The sequence below is a fragment of the Acanthaster planci genome, linkage group LG07 (assembly GCF_054643075.1).
Source record: "Acanthaster planci isolate LZ-2023a linkage group LG07, COTS_SCS, whole genome shotgun sequence".
Lineage (NCBI taxonomy): Eukaryota > Metazoa > Echinodermata > Asteroidea > Valvatida > Acanthasteridae > Acanthaster > Acanthaster planci.
This window is the reverse complement of record NC_141783.1, coordinates 19,310,766-19,331,518: the sequence shown is the minus strand read 5'-3', so window position 1 is coordinate 19,331,518 and position 20,753 is coordinate 19,310,766. Positions and strand designations below refer to the sequence as shown.

Sequence of the window (20,753 nt, the reverse complement as noted above, 5' to 3'; positions counted from 1 at the left end):
GATTTTTTTGCTCCAGTAATTTTGCGTCAGAGTTCTAACTTTACTTTTAAAAATCTTTTCTCCCCCAAAAGTATGTTGGTTGAAATTCCTCAAAAGGATTCAAGTGTCCATATAGGGATATCTTTTACAAATTCCATTTTCTGCATGTGAAATGATCATATCCTGTACTATGAAGAACAGTGTTGGTTGTTTTCGGTCGGTTCCAACAGTTCCCACCTAGCCTCCAAGATGAAAACTATACATCAAATTCAAGACAAAATTTCGGCCGAGTTCCATTCAGCTATATACACAGAAAAGGTTGTTCAATACCCTCCTGCATTTTAGGAAGGGAGGGTCCCTCCAGGGTGTCCGGGGAAAAAATAACTTGACTCCGAGGGTTTGGGCCAAAATCCAAATCTCGCTGGTCCATCCATGTTTATGTGTCAACGTACGTTAAAAAGTAGATTAACTGTAGCCTCTGATTACATGTAGCTGTATAGCGAAGCTTTAGGACCTTGAGTTGTTCAGTCTTGTACTTGAGACCACACTAATTTTTTTTAACCATGCGACGTCAGGGACGGTGATGAGAAACTGTGAAGCCATCATTCATGCAGCAGGTTTCAACTCCAGTATAATGCCGACGAGTTCTAAACATGAATAACGTTCACGCACAGGCAACATTTTGGAGTGGCCAACTTGACACGCACCATTACAAACCCCACTGTGTGTGTGCCGAAACGCCCCTGCTTGCCCAGTAAAACATATCAGCAATCATGCACTGCACTTTGCCTTCAACGGCTCGCGAGCTGAGTTAAATAAAATCATACAGGAGTAAATTTGCTATAGTACAGTAGCGGACAAGTGTGCATCCCCCTATCCCACTATCCCATAGCCGCTTTACTCCGGAAAGCATAGTAATGAGCCGAACGATCAAGGGGTTCTCCCTGGAAAGGACTATGTGTATATACCGGTAACCTTCTCGAAAGGTCAGATGCCTCAGTATCTGTATCAAAAGGGTTTAGTTCCTGTTTGAATTCAACGCAGTACGAGCTTCCTGTTCAGCTGTAACAACGTTTCCGAATCAGCACAGACTGGCTGCGGCAGGGAGTAACGCTGCATTCATAAATGGGCAGTGTCTCCCGCCGCTAGCCATTGGTTTCATACAGGCGCATGAGTTATTTCGAGCCGCAGCCGAAACTTTCCGGACAAAGCCGTAACTAGGATCGGATTTAAATCTCCGTTTTATGCAATTGCAGTTAAATGTCCAGTTCTGTCTTCAACACAAAGCCTGCACTGAATTGCAAGAGGCCACTTTTCACATTTCTTTTCTTTTCTTTTAAGTTCAACACTCCGATTGTTTGCTACACTTGCTGGTGGAAAGTAGACCTATAATCAAATTAATGTAAGAACAAAAACAGAACAGCAAGCGGTCCAACAAGCTCCTTACTCTTTCCGCCTCTGAGCAACACAGTACACTTCTGAATGTTAGCGTACATGGCCCAGTGCTAATTGAGTAAACAGATGTTTAAAATGCAACGATCACATACGCCAGAAGGATATCTAGATGTCTCCATCACTTCCGAAACTAGCCTAGATATAAACGTCTGTGGTTGTATTAGTCGGTCAAACTGACATGACAATGTTAAGAAGGAACTATGTCCAAGCCAACTATCATGTTTATGGAAGTGTTTCACGCAGCATTATTCTGTGCGTTTCTTTTGGGTCGGGTAGCTGGTCAGATAGAAGCTTGCCAGGTATGTACGTGTACACCAGCGAAGGTAGTGGACTGTACGGGCAAAGGTTTGACGTCACTGCCTCCAGGAATCCCATATGATACTATTGCGCTGTAAGTTAATGTGAGATTCAGTTATTATTTTTCAACATGAATATACAAAATTGAACAAGATTCTACAACTATTACAGGAGGATTATTTCTCCCATTTATTACTTACTCCAATTATCAAAGAAAAAGTGTTATACTGTTATTTCAAGCATAGATGCGATGTGCATGTACAGGGCTAATAAATAATGAAATCTTCTGGTGTTTCTTCCTGAAGAATTTCTTGTGAAGGACACTGTTGAATGTTCACTAATATCTACTTGCGCACATCTCATTATTGTTTGTAAGTCATCTTAGTTCCCCAGTGAGTAACTTTTAGAATATTCATTTTTCTCGATTGCAAATTTCAAAGCTTAAGGACATCTCCAACATTTGTGCAATAAACTGCAATAGATATGCTCTAATGAATTAAGGTGAATATTGATATTTTAGTTTATATTTACGTGCGCCGACATTAATATAAATATTGTCATGTGAACATGAATTTCTTTATAAACGAATTGCCCGACTCTTCGACCCGCAGGTAGCCTATTTTTTAAAAAAATAAATCAAGGTTTTGTGCTGATTTGGACGTTTTCCTTGGCGTTTAGCTCTCTGTACGGAAATAAACTTAAAGTTAACTTCTGCCAAAAACCAAAAGGCAGGCTAGACGTGAGCAAACGTATTTAGTATCCATCAGATAATGTATATGTTTACCATCAGATTGCACTTGACGGTCTTCAGAAGCTTATATTGGTCGCCAACACGAGGCAGGTACTAGTTAATAAACGAGGGTCGCCAGATATTATGCGGCGACAGCCAGATAATTTATGGCTGTCTGACAGGTATCAGAAAGGACCACCAGAGCCCACTAGGTGTTAAATGGCGGCCATAGGTGACATAAAAGTTAAATAAATATCAAGACATTTTTACGACCTTTTGAAAACCACGATGCACTCCTTTTCTCTGACACTATTGGGCTTCAAAAAAAGAGGTGTCTTAAGGGACTCGTTTTACAGAAGAAGTAATAAAACGAATTTAAAAAAAATCATTTTTCTATATGAGATTTCAGTAGGAAACATCATACTGGTAACAATGATTTTAACTTTTTTTGTCAAAGGACATTTTCACAGAATAACCTTACAAGAATTAAAAAGCATACCTTCATGAACCTCACCAGACTCCGAACGTTGTAAGTATCTTTTCATAATTTTCCCAGGGGCGTTTTTTTTTCAGAGGGGATAAGGGGCAGGAATCCCTCTTCCCTCAAAGAAAGCCAAAAGGTATCAGAAAAAAATTCCACACAAACATATTTTGCGGTTTAACAAAAAGTTTGACGCGATCAAGAAGAGTAAGTTTACATGCTATAGACTAAAATTAGCCTCTAATGGGGCATAAAGGAGCCTTCGCCCTAATACATGTAAACACTTTCCGCCAGCAAAAACAGAAAACTTCACTATTCGAATTCCCTGCAAGTCTGCCTAGATTTCTTGTCTCATAAGTGGCAAAGGTGAGCTTTGAAAACTTTTTACTTGAAGTACTTAAGTGTTTTATATTTATCACATTATCCGGTTTAATTATCTTTCAGCCTATATATGCTGCCAATTTCATAAAAGACCAAGTGGCGGAACCTGATCCATGACAGTTTTTCAGATATTGTTGCAGCACACTTTTTCACGCAATGAAAAGGCTTCAGTAGTTTTCAAGTAATGTCTGCACAAGCTTGAAGTTGGTTGGACAACAGTTTGGGTCGGAATTCGGCATACCGTGCTATGCTTGCACTGAGTTAGTTTTCCCGATGCAGATGAGCAAAACTTTTCACTCAGTGTGTGCAGGCTGGGAGTCGTGTGGATTGAAAATCAAATGACCGTATCAAGAAAACAATATATTGGATTGGGTAGAAACAAATTACTAGTAATCAGTATTTTCTTGTGATTTCCAAGTTTTAAAAAAAAAACGTTGTGAGACAGTCTTTAAGAAGAGCAGAGGGTTAGAAAAGTTTGAATTTTACTGTTAATAAATTTTGCAGTACAGAGGAGTTAAGTATTTTTTGAATGCTTCGCTCACTGATAAATGAAGTTTAACTTTTTTGGAAACGTTTGTCATAAAAGTTCATTTATATCAAACAGATATGCTTTGAAGTCATCGTTTTATTTGAAACTTACTTCAGTTTATTTACATCCAGTGTGCTTGCTATTTGGCTTTGCTATCTGCTCACCAGTTTAATTTTTTGCGGAGATCTTGGTACCAGAAAAGTACTCGATTTTAACGTCATGTTAGCATGTATGGGCTGGGAAAAGCGTCAACGGGAATGAAAATGTTCCCCCCATATGTTCATTGTGCAGGTGCTTTTACAATTTCGATGTCCAGTTTTTATTTTGAGAAACAAATTATGTTCGAAGGGGATTGACTGTCCATTTTATTTTTTTACCAGGCGTTTACAATTTAATCAAATTTCGACCATAGAGCCAGGAGGTTTCATTGGACTTTCCGGCATGCTGGATTTGTAAGTCGAAACACACATCTTTCAGGCTGGAAACTTTCCACTTATAAATTATTTTCATGGGAAATGCTTGATAAATAAATTATTAACTCATAATCATGAAAATTAAAACATTTTGCAGGCCAAAAGCCACAACATTAAGTCTAAGAAATCATCTGTGACATCGTCCCGTTTTAATATCTTTACGATGCGATGGCTCTTCACCCGATCCAACTGCCCACCACTACTTATAAGTAGGGCTTGCACTCCAAATACGCCATGCTGTAAGCAGGTTGGTATTGGATCGTAGCAGGACTACGTTCGCCACACTTGTAAGCCTGGCATGAAAAGCAACCCCACTTGCCACACAACAGAGAGCCGCTGCTGCGGTGCACAAGCTAAAACTGGTCTAGCTTACAAGTGTGGCAAACGTAGTCCATGCTACGATCCTATGATCCCGACTACTCTATGGAGCGTCAAAAGTGGACAACCTCATGTTCTCATTTTCTGCTAGTAGATTTTCGGGATTTGGGACTTTGCCTAAAGCATAAAAAAAACTCAATTTTCTGCTAGCAAAAATTGGGAATTTACTTACATAAGTCTTCGTACCACGTCAGAAGTGGACAACTAAAAACTTCAAATTTCCGCTTGCAAATTTTATTTGATGCTTCCAAAGAGGACAACCCTATTTTCTCATTTTCTGCAAGTATCGTAGATGTTTGGGTTTTTTGAAGTTGCACCACCCCTTTTCATAAAACCCAATTTTCTTCTTGCAGAAATTTGGATTTTACTTTGCCGACGGTGGGTGGTCCAAAAGTGGATAAGTTAAAAACTTGAACAATTTTCTCCCTATGTTGAAATGGAACGGTCTTGCGAAGATTGGCATCACCCGACCCTGAAAAAAAATAAGGTGGATGAAAGTTGCGAGGCTGCCAGAGTTACGGTCTTTTGTACATGTAGTAGTACTGCAAACGTGCGGAGCCGTCTGTTGACGGGCATCAGGCGTCATTTCCCTAGCTGCATGTGATTGGCCTTTTTCATGCAGCTTGTATTTCAATTTTTGTGAAAAAGATCGGACGTTATTCACGTCAAGGATGTGAATTTTATGGGATTTATCGGAGGGGAGTATTATTCCATAGGTAATTATTGAAAATAATATGTCCAAGACTAAAAAAAATTATGAATTGATTATGGTGGAAGTTACTCGGAGTGGCAAAAGTGAACAACCAATTCTTTAATATTCAGATATCCTAAGTTTTGTTATTCAATCCACCGTCCTTGCATTTCACAGTTGTTGTATCTGATAACTGCGCTGAACCGTCAGTTGCAAGTTTGTGTTTTCATTGCATTAATATCTCTTCACATTGTCACTTTGAATCATTTGCCTCCACTATAACTGCCCACACTGCCCACTGAACAAAGATTTGAATGATAAAAATTAATATTAAATTAAATCTTTGATGTCTTATCAGTGACCGACTGGTGTACTGGCTGAAAGATTTATTTTCTTTGTGGTTATCCTTTTTTGTTATTGGAATTACTGGCTGAATACGTGTTTTGGAATTTTAAGGGTGTCAAAATTATTTCAGCAAATTCAAGTTTTTGAAACTCTTGATTTAAAGGCTTGATTTGATTAAACAGCACTTAGCCTATTCTCTTTAGATGACTTTTTCGATTACAACCTGTTTTTGTTCCACAACAAATTCAATTATTCTACTGGAATAGACACAATGGTTTATTCTAGCTAAAGCATAGTTTAGGGGACATACCACCATGCGCTCATTTATTTAAAATGGAAAGTCCCGACGGCAAGCCACCACCGTCTTTCGAATTACACCGTGTGCTGGGAAGTCGCAAGTTTGCTGTACCACAATGGACTGTCACGCTTTGGACGGCCCCTTTCCTATTTGCAAGTTTCTCAATAGGAATCACCCACATTTTTTCCCGAGCTGTGAAGCCATCGTCGACGAGTCACATGCACACCATTGACCCTATACCGTTAATGTTGGCTGCCCTTCTTCCCAAGATGGTTCCATTCTGAGCGTAGGGAGCACAGCGACCGTTTCAGTTTTTAACTTGTCCACTTTTGGACCACTCCGCCGTCGGCAAAGTAAAATCCATATTTCTGCTAGCAGGAAATTGGGTTTTATGAAAAGGTGTGGTGCAACTTCAAAAAACCCGAACATCTACTTGCATAAAATGAGAAAATAGGGTTGTCCACTTTGGGAGCATGAGAGTAATTTTGCAAGTGGGAATTTGAACATTTTAGTTGTCCACTTTTGACGCTCCACGAAGAGTTGTTGAAGTAAAATCCAAATTTCTCCTGGCTGGCAATTGCGTTTTTTGAAAATGCTTTAGGCAAAGTCCAAAATCTACCAGCAGAAAATGAGAAATTGAGGTTGTCCACTTTTGACACTACATACCTACTCATAGCATGGCGTATAAGTAGCGATGGGTAATCGGATCGGGTGAGCTCTTCCCGTGTTTCGTACACAATCTACTTTGCACTCGTTATTTCTACCACAATTGTTTTGATTCACCATCCTTCATAAATATTGTTGTCAGTTCACGCATAGCGGATAAAAATGGCTTCATGATATGAATCATGCTAGTGTTCACAATATATCTATATGGCGTAATGGATTTTAATGGTATATTTTAACTGCTTAGTCAATTAGGAGGGACAAAATGTAGATCAACATCAGTGACCTCATAAATATCGACCAGTCAGGACAAGACAACGACTAAATATCCTCTTCCTTTATGTTAATATGGAATATAAGCCGTGAATGCAAGCTTTACCGCTATCCCATCACCCGACATTTTTGCAGTGCAATGTTTTGTGTGTTACAAACAAGTGCTTGACACCAGGAAATTTAATACCTGACCAACACTAAATCCACAGCCACTGAAATATTTTTGTAAATTGTGACTTCTTTTCACCTCATTCCTCAAAACTAACCCCTGCCTTTATCCAACATTTTACAGACACCTCGGGTCAAATCGACTAGAAAAGCTCGATGCAGACACGATGCTTGGCATCAATGGTGGATTTTTGTAAGTCTGTGCAAATTCAATGACCATCTGTGACGACTTATAATCTGAGTTCGCCAGACGGTTTCCCTAACATCAGTTACTCCTAATGGACCTTTTTACTAATACGTTCATAATTATGTACGTATGTGCACAAATGAACTTGGCGGTAAGGGCCATTGAAAATGTACAGGGGTGCATTTTGGATTATTTTCTTTCAGGGTCTTCTGACTTTTTTCAGTTGTTTTTCTTCAGAAAATCCCATTAAATCGTTTTGCTATTTGTTTCTAATCTAAGCGGGACTTTTAGTGCTCTGTAAAATGATTTTACAATTGTGATTTTTTTCCTATGCTCATGAGATTAAGCCGGAAAAATCCCACTTACATTAGAAACTCATAGCAAAAACGATTTAATTGAATTTCCTGAAGAAAAACAACTGAACAAATCCAGAAAACCCGAAAGAAAATGGTTCAAATCGCACCCTTTTACATTTTCAATTGCCTTAGCCGCCAAGGTCATTTATACGTGTGCGTGCATAATTATGAATTTATTGGTGAAAAGGTCGATAGGTCCAATATTGATGCTGTGCAACTAATGCACTTAACTATGGTACATTTCACATTTCAAACTCAACTTAGGTGCAGACTGTATTCGCGTGTCGGCTACCTTGAATTGAAGGTGGGGTAAAAAATGGGGGGGGATCTGAGAGGGTAAGTACAAGCGACTAGATAAAACTTTATACAAGTTCTTGCCATTTTCATGTTTAGAATAATTCAAAATTTGTGATCAATTTTATCGTATTTTCCAGCCATATCAAAAAAAGGACTGAAAGTGAGATCTAGAACCCTAAATAGTCCGTCACAGATAACATTGGATACGATAGACTCGGGAAGTAAGACGAAAAATGGCTTCCTTATGAATAAGGTCTTTTGTATCAATGCCTCGTGTCCTCGTAATATAACTGCCGTTGTCATTAGTATGCACCCCTGCGATGCTGTTTGGGGCATTCAGACGTTCAAACTAATCCAACATACGTGGATAAAGTCGCTTTTCATGTAAACAGCATAATTTAAGTATGTTAATATTTCATCCGATAACAGGTTTCACTTGGACGTGGCGTGCAATAAGTTGAAAAGCTTAAGCCCTCTGACATTCAGTGGAGTAGCAACGCCTTACCGAATGTGAGATATAACTTTACATGATGCTGTTGGATAAATTTATTGAAGATGGAATAGTACTATAGCATAGTACTGGTACTATTACTGTTAATAGTAATTAACCAAATGTTTTTTGTTGAATATTTGTAATTACTGTAGCCTTAAATCCCAATGACCCAGTCTAAGTTGTGCCAGTTTATGAAAACTGAGGGAAAGTCACTGATCCGAGGGGTGTGGGCTCGTTTTTTGCCGCATTTACCTTCTGCCGGCCTTCACCCCCCCCTCCATCAGCCGATGACTCTTGCTTCTTTCGGTCATTAGGTTAGCCTAATCATGAGGTGAATGCTTTAGCATAGCTAGAGGGGTGTTAAAACAATGGGAGAGTTTAACTGTTCAGCAACAAAGCTGGGCATGTATCTATTTTGAAACTTACTTTGACTCTCTGGCTTAAAAAGTATTTATGAAGGAGAATGTGTTTATCCTGTCTTAAATTTTCGTATAATATTAGCGCTGGAAGGTGGACACTATGACACTTTAGTTTGCTTCCAGTTTAGATCGATCAAACAAAATATTGAAACCCTTATTGAAACACCTATTCCTTTGTGAGTAGTTTTCGCTCTGCAAAAGGACAAAAAAATACCTTATATATGTATTTTCACTGGAGTTTATGCAGATGCAATATGGTAGCTTCATTTTTTTCTTTCACTCTGCAGTGTATTTCGTGACAATGAAATCGTGGAGATTCCACCACGATTAATGTACCAGAAAAACAAAGAACTTGTCATGTTCAGCTTGTAAGTATAACTCAGTGAATGATTATAATTCTGTGTGAATATTAATGTACTAATTATTTGGTGATGTACCATTTCGGTTTAGCAGATATCATAGGAAAAGTAAAGGATATTAACTGTCCCTATATGCAGCATCATACTGAAATTGTCGGTTTTTCTCTGGTTTCTAAAGGGTCTTCACAAATAACCGAATAGAACGCGTGGCGCCTGATGCATTTGAAGGACTGAAATATATACATACTCTGTGAGTAGCCATTCCGAAAATCCTTGGGGAACTGTTTCATTTTCACGCAATTATAGACGTTTATTTCACTTTTGTGAGAGAGAATCAGTCAATCGGGAATTCGAATTGCATGGCAGCCTAACTATAAAAGCCTCGACATAATCATATCGATAATAATTTACATATTTCTCTCACGTATTATTGTTCTCCACTGATTATTCTATTTGGCAACATTTCCTCGGCCATTTCTCACTTTTAGAAATTGAAGATTTTAAAACACTGTTACACGCGTTGTTTTCCAGCTACCGTCACATGTACAAAATATAAATTCAATGACAGCTGTTGAAAGGATTCACCTTTAGTGAATTATATTACATCCATTCCAGGTATTTCGCCTCAAACAGAATAGCCTCTCTTCCAGAAAATCTTTTTATCAACACAACGATTCGTGGCCTTCTGTGAGTGCTCTTTAATTATCATTGGAAAACAACGATTTCAAATTTTCTTATGCAATTTATTGAAGCACATGTTAGTTCTCCTGAAGTCTCAGGAGAGTTAGATTATTTTTTTGCGTGTAAAACTTTATAAAATGCATTCAGTGAAGGGCTATCCTGACACCTTACGTATCAGTATAAAAGCCCTAAACCACGCACGCACATATTTTGGTCTTTCGGGTAAACACCTGTACAAGAAGTATCATACCTATACAAGAAGTCTATGCAGTATATAGGACCAATTACTATACGTCATCTACGTAAATAAATATAGCCTTTTAAACACAAAAAGCCGACATGTCTGTCAGTTTGACAGTCCGTCTCTCTGTTTGTTTAATTTGGAACAATTTTCCAATTCCTCACAATTAGATTTTCAGAGTTAGGGCCATTTCTAAATTGAGAAGTTTTGAGACTAACTTTTTGTCATTGAAGCACAACATAGTCTTTAATAACGCTTCAAGTTTTAGTCGTTACCTCATTGTTCTTTTGTCATTTGTCTGCGTAATATGTCTCCAAATATTTCTTGCAGGGACTTGTCTTCAAACATGCTCACTGGTCTTCCAGAGGGTTTATTCAAGTCGTTGGGAAGACTCCGTTATTTGTACTTGCACAACAACATGCTATCTTCGCTCTCAAAGAATATGTTTGGAAGACTACACTCCTTGAGACAACTGTAAGACAGTTTCAGTTCTGTGATCTTTTACTAGACGCGTACCTTTATTGAAATAGCGATTATAGTCTTGACTTCCTTGTTCAAGAAAGGACAGCGACCTTGTCGTTCCGCGACACAAACCATCACCAGACGAAACACTACATGGGAAAGTCTGTGATATTTTGTTTGATAAGGGGCGGCAACAGATGGACTATGGTAATAATGGGAGGATATGCATTATTCATACTCGTTAGTGATGATTAGCAGAATTTATGTAAATGACTTTCAAAGTGCATCACGGTCACGAACGACGTTTTAAAACTGAAGCACGAGCCAACATCATATCCAACATAATTTTCAGACACTCAAGAGTTAAACATTTACAAGACATCATTTTATTGTCTGAGACAGCAGCCAAAACTTGCAATGGGCGCAGACAACGGCAAAATTAGAACCATTTTCAGTGTTTGCCGTGTCGCATGACATGATATCTCCACTCACTTTTTGCAATGCAAGTTTCGCCCGTTTCTCTTCCAACTAGAAATGTACAGGATCAGTGCTCCACAAATAGCTAAATATGTGTATTTGTGGTAAAAATTATCTACTGGCGGGTCTTTAAGGCATGTAACAACCACCAAAACACGGCGCAATTTTACGAAGCAATTCTCGGATTGCGAAATCGGGACGCCATTTTTATTTTCAATTCTCGGTTACGTGACGTCATGAACTGATATTACTATTTCAATATGGGGGCTCAAACGAAAGTGTTGATTGGCTTTCCCCAGAAAGTATGGAGAGAAGCAAAAAAGATAAGTACTGCCTGACAAGTGTCCAAGACAATTTTACAGCTAAAAGGAGGAATGCGAAGGTCTGAGAACTAAAACTAACCGACCCCCCGCATTGAGCAAAGCACCTTCCTTTAGGTCTTTTAACCATGTCCTATCCAGTTACCTCAAGTTCCCAAGCCAACCTGCCACAATTCCAAACACCTTGCTGATTGCTATTTGCTACCTCTTTAATCTCATCAAAGATATTTTGGCCACCTTGTCTACAGATTGATCTCAGACAACCCCATCATGCAAATGGATGACCGGCTTTTCTCTGAAACTCAACTTGTCAATCTGTAGGTACTTTGAAAAATGTGTCTATCTAAAATATGCCGTAATTTTGCACTCCATTTCCAGTGTATTTAATTGCAAGGCACAAGTACGTTTTCTCAAGTTCAAGACTGATTAGCCTCATGCGCGTGCTTGTTACCAAAATAGTATAGCATTAATAATGGGCCGAATGAAAAAAAAATCAAATAATAAAATAGCCGTGACGTAATTTGTGTTATTTTTAAGTAAGCCCGTCCATTTTTTTCTCAAAACAGGTACATTTACAACACCCAGCTGAAAACAATCGGTGACAGGCCATTTGTTACAAGAAACAATACCATGACGCTTGTGTAAGTACATTAATTGAAGGATGCCGTGAATCGCAAAGGAGGGGGGGGAAACGAAAGTTTGATCACAAGATCAATGAATATATCCTGTGCTGCTGTCACTTCAGGTCACTCTATGCCAATGATATTGAAGTCATCTCAGATTCTGTCTGGCAAGATGTGGCACCGAATTGCAAAATGTGAGTATTATACGTAATGTAGGTTTGAGTCCAGCCTTATGATTTGTCACACCATACAGACCTGTACAGGGTGTCTACATCAAAAGTGTACCGAGATAAAAATTCTGTAATGGCAAAAATACTTTGTACTAAAGGAAAGAGAAATACGTGTATGTCTCTAGGAAGGGCAGACGGTCCTCTTTGCATTGGTGTAAAGCTTGTGATGTTATTGACAAGGCTTGCCCATGCAAGTGTGCAGAATACCAAATTCCTTTGGTTTATAACACATACGTGAAAACAAAGCTTTTGCTGCGCTACTTAACTCATACGTGTTATGTGCTGTGCCCCCCCACTTGGCCAATATCCCTGTTACTGCACACCTGACATCCTCGTAACATATTTATCTCGGTATACGTAATTATGTGGACACCCAGTATAATCCTGGCATGCGGGTTACACAAAATTGGAAATACGCATTAGCTCAAGAGCCAAGGGGCTTTAAAAAAAAGAAGAAGAAGGAATTGATAGTACGATGAATTGTGGAGCAACGGTGCATTTCATGCAGTCACCACATCCTTTAAAGTTTAAATTCACACAGCAAATCAGGTCTTTGTTTTATCCCTGTTTGATTCCACAGATTTGTCGAGAATACCATACGAAGAGCACCTCACGCAAGATCAGACGTCGAAATGTATGTGTGACAAGAAAATGGAACAGGCAATGTCGCCTGCTATCAGCTTCATTTTACATAATTTCATTTGCATAATATCGCGAAATGTCATGGTTCAGAAAATATCAAAAGCATGCAAACGAGGAACAAAATTTCTCTGACTCAACTTTTGATGGTCTTACCGAGCTCTACAACCAGTAGCGTACAAAAGGCTTTTTTATTTCCTATTTCTTTTTAACTCATGTAAAATTCTTACGCCCGAGACAAGGTAGTTATACTCTTTCAAAATGCTGTTGCTTTGACTCTGAAAGACATTTTTTACATATTGCTGCAGTGCATTTTTTTAAGGAGCTGAACCATTATGAGTTTTTAGAATAACTCTTTTCATCATTTTGACACCAATTTTGTGATAATTGAAGGTACTGTTTCTGTGCAGCGCCATTTTGCCAAGACAAGATCGCTTAAAATGTATTTTTCCACTGTGTTGCTCAATGCGAACACGTCTAGCTTGAACTTCTAACGACCGTAAACAACAAAACCAAAATTGACTGGGTTCAAACTTCATACTGTATTCATAAGGATATATATGTACGCCAAATGTAAAAAAAATGAGCGTGAATCCGCCCCCGGCTGTGAGATGGGCCAAAGTAGCACAGCTCTTTGGGGGTCAAAAAAGCAACACAGTAGCCCAGTTCTTTGGGGGTTAAAAAATAACATGGCTCAGGGAGGCCCAACTTGCCACCGTCCACCTCTGGATACGCCACAGTCTCAACCTATGTTTTTTTTAGTTATTTATTCCTCTTTACAGAACCATCTGTCACAGTTATGACTTTAGACGGTCTGTCTTTTTTTTCTTTGCAACGTCGTCGTCTCATTGAGACTTGTCAAAAATATGTTCTCTATTGAGGCTTTCATGCCTTTGGAAGCGCATAGAGTTTTGAATGCAAAAATCGCTATCAAGATCCCGAAGCATTCATAGACTTTCTCAAATTTACCACTGAGTTCTTTATTCTACTGCGTCATGCTAGTGTTTTAGCGGGAAGTGGATTTGTCCGATCCATCAACGTTTCACATCAAACAGGCGAAGCCCTGAGAACTTCTGGATTCAGCTGTGTGGGATTACCCAACTCCCAGTGGGAATGCACACCTTGTCGCCAAGGTAACTACGGTGGCCCCTGGATGTCTTGCAGGGCATGTCCACCTGGTAAGACTTTCATTTTAAATAAAATCTAACCAACGGAGTTGCAAAATGTAAAAATTAATTTTGTTTTCTAAAAGGATCACAAGTTTCGGCAAATATGTGCTGTTTAAACAACTAAAATTTGGAAAACTTCAAGAAAATGAGATTTATAGGGTACAATAGGTATTAAAACGTATGTGTGCATTCTCTTTGAAAACAATTCATACAGGAGGATTTTTTCAAAACCGAACCGGTCAAGTTGCAAGGAAAGGGGCTGCCATGAATTGTCTTTCTTGCAACAATGGCACTTACGTCACACCGGAGAATCACCCGGGAAGAAATATCGGCGACTGTGTGGTTTGTCCATCGGGTACGGAAAAATGTCGCCACGCTGGATTCCGCGCGTGTCCTTGTTTGTCTAATTACTATCGCCGAGACCGGTTTCGTGAATGCTTTCCTTGTCCCTTGGAAGGTATCAACTGCTCGGGGGAATACCAACATCTCCTGCCTGGATTCTGGTGGACTTGGGATTGGGGTTCAATTGACAATTACCAATCTTATAAAAGGTATGTCAAAAATATTCTCACGGAGAACAACAGCTATGATAGAAGCACCCTCAAGTTCCAAGGAACACTCCCGAAAGTCCATTCATGTCCGAGGAAAGAATCCTGTCAAAATATTGGAGACGGAATAAATGCAATATGTCAGTCTGGCTACGGGAATTTCCTCTGTTCCCAGTGCATGGCTGGCTTCTACTCTTGGTTCGATCGGTGTTTTGAATGCCCGAGGTGGTGGGTGTTCTTTCTTGAAATCCTTGCTACAGTTATTGTCATTATTGTAGTGGTCCTCATCGTTGCCTGGGACCTTCAGAGACATCGTCGAAGAGGTCGGTCCGTGGTCAGTGTGCTTTTCTCAAGATTTAAGATTTTGCTCGGTTTCTATCAGATCATGGGTGAGATATTCGACGCACTTCATGATCTTCCCTGGCCGAGGCCTTTAACTAAAATCGGTTCTTTTATCAGAGTTTTGGAGATGAACGTCATGCAGTTGATTGTGAGTCCTCGTTGTTACTTCCCAAACTTCACCTATCCAACAATATACATTGAATTTATTGGTGGTCTGACCTTTTGCATTCTTGTAATTATGTTGGCGTTGATTGTTTACAGACTCAAACAGTGCTATCTACGTCTTAAGGAGACACCAAGCGACGTTTACAGTGACCGGCTGGCGGAAACAAAATCAAAATGCTACTTAGTTGTTACTGTTTTGCTATTTATCACATACCCTGGCCTATCAAGTGCCATCCTGACTTTGCTACCGACTGGCTGTGATGACTTCTACCTAGATGAGAACAATAAGATCAGAGTCCATCGTCTTCGATCAGACTATTCCATCGACTGTGACACAATTCAACATGTCACGTATAATCACGCCGCCGAGGTTTCCCTGTGCTATGTTATTGGCTTTCCATCAGTGCTGCTCGTCATGCTGTGGATGAACAATCGGCGGAGACGGAAGAAAGCCAACGATTCCTCAAGCTCGTTAGTTATTTCGAATAGCTCAGACCAAACACCAGTGGGCGCTGCAGACCAGCAGACTGACCACGACAATCAGCGTCATCATGTGGATGATGTCCGCCATGGTACATGCCGTAATAATGATTGTGCCGTTGTGGCTTCTCAGAATGACTCACATGAAACGACAGATGCTGCTCATAGCAATCAGCCTTTGTCTCTTCCATCGATTAGCTCTTCAGTAAGAAGCATTACATGGGAAACCTTCCTGTGTGAAAATTACAAGGAGCAGTTCTGGTATTGGGAGATCGTAGAGCTCACAAGAAAAATCCTCCAAGTCCTCTTCGTTCTGTTGTTCGGTGCTGAGGATCACTTCACCCTCTTCGCGACCATCGTCCTATCCGTTAGTTTTCTCGTCGTCCATGCCTACGTTAAGCCAATGAAGGATGTTGCAGAACATCGTCTTCAGATGTGCTCCCTGGCTAGCATTTTTCTGAATTTGTTGGCGGCCTCTTTGCTCCTGTTACCAAGTGAGGGCGGCAGTCCCAGCGAAGGAAGGAAGGAGGTTTTGGCAGTATTTCTGGTTCTACTCAATCTCACCATAGTTGCCTTTGTGGCGGGTAGGTTGAAGAGATTTTTCTACACCCGATATATGGTCTAAACTGTTACTGATTTCCAAAATTAATTCCTTGCTCCTCTAAACAATTTTGCAGAACAGAAGAAGAAACAGAGGATCTTAGAATCCTCAAAGGTTACACTAGACTGACCTCAATCAAAGCCGTCGAATGGTACCACAGTTTACATCAACCAACAACGTAAATTGAACTGCAGAAGTGTAGGGCATAGGGATGAAGATAACAGATTATGAAAATGTACTATGTGACGAAACACATGACAACGTGTTGATGGTGGGTTCCTTAATTGTCATAAGTCTTTGCCAACAGTCCATTACTTCCTGGTATAGCGGCGTTGTTTGACCTTAAAATGGGCACACCGCCCTGAATTTGCCAATATTTTAATGCCACCTGATCCGACTACCCACCGCTACTTATAAGCGAGGTCTGTGCAGCAAAGTAGCCGCGCTCTAATTGCAATGCTATTACAGTAGGCAAATAAATGAGGCTAGTCAGCGTCACAAAAATTTGCAAGCAGAAGGCTTCAACAAGCCTCAATTATAGGTTTGCCTACTGTATTGCATCATACGATAATATATCAGCATCACAGTTCTTAAAGGCTATTTTGCTGCGCAGGCCTCACTTATAAGTAGCGGTGGGAAGTCGGGTCGGGGGTTTATGCTCTAGATACTTCACCTTACCATATTTTTTTAAAAAGGGGGCGTGTTTCAATCGTATATGACACTCTTTTTTCGATTTTACTTTTTTTCCGGCTGTAAACACAAGCCACAAACTATGCGTGTATTTAGCTATATGAGCGTTTCCTTAGCACAAGAACTCGAGATACTACATCGCTTTTGTACCCTAAACGGTGCGTCACTGCGCTATGTACCTACGAGGCAAAGGCTTTAGATCAACCATCGGGATACGTGTCATGGGTATTAATCGTTTATTACAATTAGAAATTGATGAAAACATACATGATTTGTTTTGTCTTCACAGGCAGCGCGATATGGTCATTTGCCACGCTGGTTTTTAAGACTGCATGCTGCCAACGTGCTGTCAGGTTCATTGGTCATGTCTGCCGTCAGCTTCGGCTGCCAAGACGGTACTGGGTACTGACGCGACACCCTAGTCACCATAACATAGGAGAAAGGCATGCTTTGTTAAGCGGAAGGCCTGGGAGTAACCACGAAAGTGTGCGCAATCGAATTGTGTGATGGGCTTGGCTATTCGGTGCAGTGTTCCCTGGCATGTTTTGCTCTCAGGTGCATCACTGTGTAGTTATATTTTTAAAATTACTTATTTTCTTTTGTTCAGTTTTTAGTATTTTTTGTAACAAAAGGGTTAGTCTCTCCATAAATTTAGCTGTATGTTGGGGTACGCCCTCAGCGCCTCCCATCACGAACGACCTATTAGAGGCTCTTTGGAGGCTATCTCGTCAAAAGTGCAGGCTACCGTCATCACAGATATGATTGTGTAGACTAGATAAAATCTTGCACTTTCAAGATTATATGTATGGATGTATGTTATCAATATTGCTATGTCGGCTAATTCAGCATAGATCACAATGCAGTGCTGATGTTGTCAGGCAAGGGTTGTACATGTACAGTCTACGTCTGGTTGGATGTTTGACAAGATGCATTTTAAAGTGTAGCTGCAATGAATTTTTCTTTGGCACGATTCTTTTGCATCTTTTTACGTTTCTTCAATGCAAGAAAACTCTTCCACACCACACTCCTATTTGGTTAAATGCACTGAAAAGTGCACACTTTTAAACAAATAAAATTATCCATGTTTTTTTGCTGTTAAGTCATTTAGGAAGACGTGGCTCAAAGGTATTTCTGTTCAAATTGTGAACCCAGAATTTACCAACTAATAACAGTTCTGAGAGAGGGACTGATGGTTTCTTATTGCTATGCACATAAACAACAATGAATCAGTAAGGGAGAGAAAACTTTGTCCAGGAAGATCTACAAAAACGCAGGACTTTTTGTGTACAAACCAATGTAACATTGAGGCTTATTCCTGAGATGACATCACAGTTTTGCTCATGAATATGGAAATACTCATTAGCAGAAAGCATTGAAATACCCTTTCATATAGTGAAACCAAAGTTTAAATATGGTTTACTAAGGCACAAAGGTGCATTTACAGGTTTGTAATCAAAAACATTGATTGCATCTACCCTTTAATTTGGTTAGCCTATTTTAGAGCCTTGATGTTTCAGTTTTACTTAAGTATTAATTAGTGCAGCTACATGCTGATGTTACTGTAAACCGTTGCTTGGCCATAAGAGGTGGTCTTCATAGGTGAAGATAGAAAGCAATATAACTTTTGCCCTTCGAAAACTGTTTTCGTATGTGCCTTGGCGCCGAAGATGTATCCACTCAAAGACATGGAGGCCCATTACGTCTTTTCAAGTACATGATTTCACCCTATGTACATAAGAAAACACTTTGAAATTGCATATTTATGACAAGAATTTTCAGACAATCTTTTTGTGTGTACATAAGTAAGATTGTCAATTTGTAGCTTTTGTAAATCTGGTTTGTTGCCTTGTTCAAGGTCAAATGATATATGACGGATATTTCACTTTTCCGTGCATCTTCGCGACACGCGATCTGCGACAGAGAAGATTCCATTAGATCTTTTGCCTTTTCCATCAGCATAAAGCCAGTCCTGCAGTGGTTACCCTTTGAGACGATTTTTAGCTCTAGTGAAGGCTTAAAAACACTGAACTGTGTATATTTGTAGCTTAGCAACGACTTGTCTAAAGCGACAAAGACACGCACAAGTCAATACCAAAAGCAGAAATCAGAATATCAGAAGCAGTAGCCATCCATAAACTCAGGTCTAGACCGCTGGTCATGAGATATTAATATTGAAGACATTTTGTCCTCCGGTATACCTGGAAACAATGGATAATTCATAATATAGTGGTTGGCCATCTGTCTTCCGCCACTCTTTTCACGTGGAAACCTATCTATGATGCATGCTTCTGACTAACCAAAGATTTCAGCTGAATGAAGGAGACAAGAAAGAATAGCTTCACTGTAGCAGTGGCGAAACTGGGTACTTGTGTGTGTGTGTATGTGCGGGCGTGCCATACATGGTGTGGACCTCTGCACAAAGGAAGTCCACATAAATGTAGGGTGCGATGGGGTAGTGTGGACTCGCACACGTCCACACAATGTTTCCCCTCTGTGAAAAAGAGTTTCAGAGGCATTTTTGGGTCTAGATCATCCGTGGCAAAATGAAGAGGAATAGTTCAGAGAATCACCATCAAAAATCCAGCTCGAAGGAGTTATCCTAGTTAGAGAAAAAGGACCCTTTCCTCACGTTTCCTTAACCACAGGAAAACAAAGGAAAGTCCACACTTTGTATGTAAAACAGGTATGTTTTTTGTGAGTTTGTCTCTGCATTCAATTGGGGACTCTGAACAGTAGAGGACAATAAGGTCCCCGATTGACAGAGGGTCCCCGATTGACAACTGTGTACGAAACATATGGGCGGTCTTCTGAAAAAAAGTTTCAGTACAAACAAAAGAGGAACAATAGGGGGTCCCCGGTTGCAGGCAAATGAACACTTACATGTGTGTGTGGGTTCTCTTTTTTGGAGGGGGCAATAAACAGGTTTGTCATAGTTAAAAACAATGACCAAGATGGGCTATCACCAGATTTTTTTCTTCCATTAGTTTTCGGGGGGGACGCATAGGCGAAGCTCGCGCAAAGGCCGTTGTCCCCCATGCAGCCGTTAATTATGCCACTGCCCCGCAGGCCTTACATGTGGCTGACCTTATCCCTGGCTTATTCAACAAAATTGACATTTCTCTAAATTACATTACAGAATTACATTTTAAGAGGATTGCAGATTATTTTGTAAAAATAGTGATTTCGAAACACTGAACAAGTACAAAAATTGTCTTAAATGTTTATGTAAGTATTTTAACTATTGCCTTCCACTAAACACAAATATCTATTAATATTTCTAATGTTTAGGACCACATATTTGGAATACAGGATTTCATTAAATATCCATTCCTTTAAGAATGGAAATATATGTTGATCATGTTTGTTTTGCACCAGTCACTATACCCTGAATCGTTGGCTCTGGAAATTTAAAAAGAGCAGCGTGCCTTGTCTATGCCTCAGCAGATCCAAGTCCAGCAGAAAATCCAATTGGCCATTCCCCTGGTCAGAAATTGGGAACAGATCCTCAAAGATGGAATAAATTTACTAAACGTTTGCTTGACAAAAGCTGGACGAAATAGGACGAATGCAGGGACTGGCCTTCACTTAATGTTACTTATAGAAACTTTATATTATCTAACATTCACGAATATTTCGTAACAGTGATTAGCCCTCTTTTTGTCATATTTCACCAAACTTAGAAGGAGTCCATCTTTAAAACGGCACTATTTTCTCCTTGTTGCAGGTCATATATTCTTGACAGTTTTGATCCGTCTACAGGTGTTCATGTTCATTGCTTTTCACTTTTTATGTCACTAGTAACAAAATTCTATAACTGTATCCCCCATTAT

The 20,753-nt window shown here is 39.7% G+C and overlaps 1 protein-coding gene across 5 annotated transcripts; it reads left to right on the top strand.

Moving 5' to 3' along the window:
* The first annotated feature begins 131 nt into the window (after positions 1-131).
* On the top strand, positions 132-20,261 carry LOC110976135 (uncharacterized). 5 transcript variants are annotated; one of them, XM_022229170.2, is made up of 17 exons: positions 132-1,825; positions 2,919-2,990; positions 4,233-4,304; positions 7,269-7,337; positions 8,414-8,494; positions 9,184-9,264; positions 9,434-9,505; positions 9,871-9,942; positions 10,508-10,651; positions 11,685-11,753; positions 12,003-12,077; positions 12,182-12,253; positions 12,870-12,923; positions 13,931-14,106; positions 14,312-14,648; positions 15,249-16,216; positions 17,213-20,261. In XM_022229170.2, exons 1-17 carry the CDS (start codon positions 1,635-1,637, stop codon positions 17,428-17,430), a joined length of 2,823 nt encoding a protein of 940 aa, XP_022084862.2. In that variant the 5' UTR covers positions 132-1,634; the 3' UTR covers positions 17,431-20,261. The 5 variants fall into 5 exon arrangements, with proteins under 5 accessions (XP_022084862.2, XP_022084860.2, XP_086994829.1 ...); XM_022229168.2 differs by having other exon boundaries at positions 14,312-16,216; XM_087138704.1 differs by having other exon boundaries at positions 1,622-1,733; positions 14,312-16,216.
* Positions 20,262-20,753: the final 492 nt, after the last annotated feature.

Bases quoted from the DNA above. Each gene is read 5' to 3' on its own strand.
- LOC110976135 (XM_022229168.2), top strand. From the start codon at position 1,635: ATGTCCAAGCCAACTATCATGTTTATGGAAGTGTTTCACGCAGCATTA. The intron at 10,652-11,684 runs GTAAGACAGTTT...CCTTGTCTACAG, and splicing joins CTACACTCCTTGAGACAACT to ATTGATCTCAGACAACCCCA. The intron at 12,924-13,930 runs GTATGTGTGACA...GCGTCATGCTAG, and splicing joins GCAAGATCAGACGTCGAAAT to TGTTTTAGCGGGAAGTGGAT.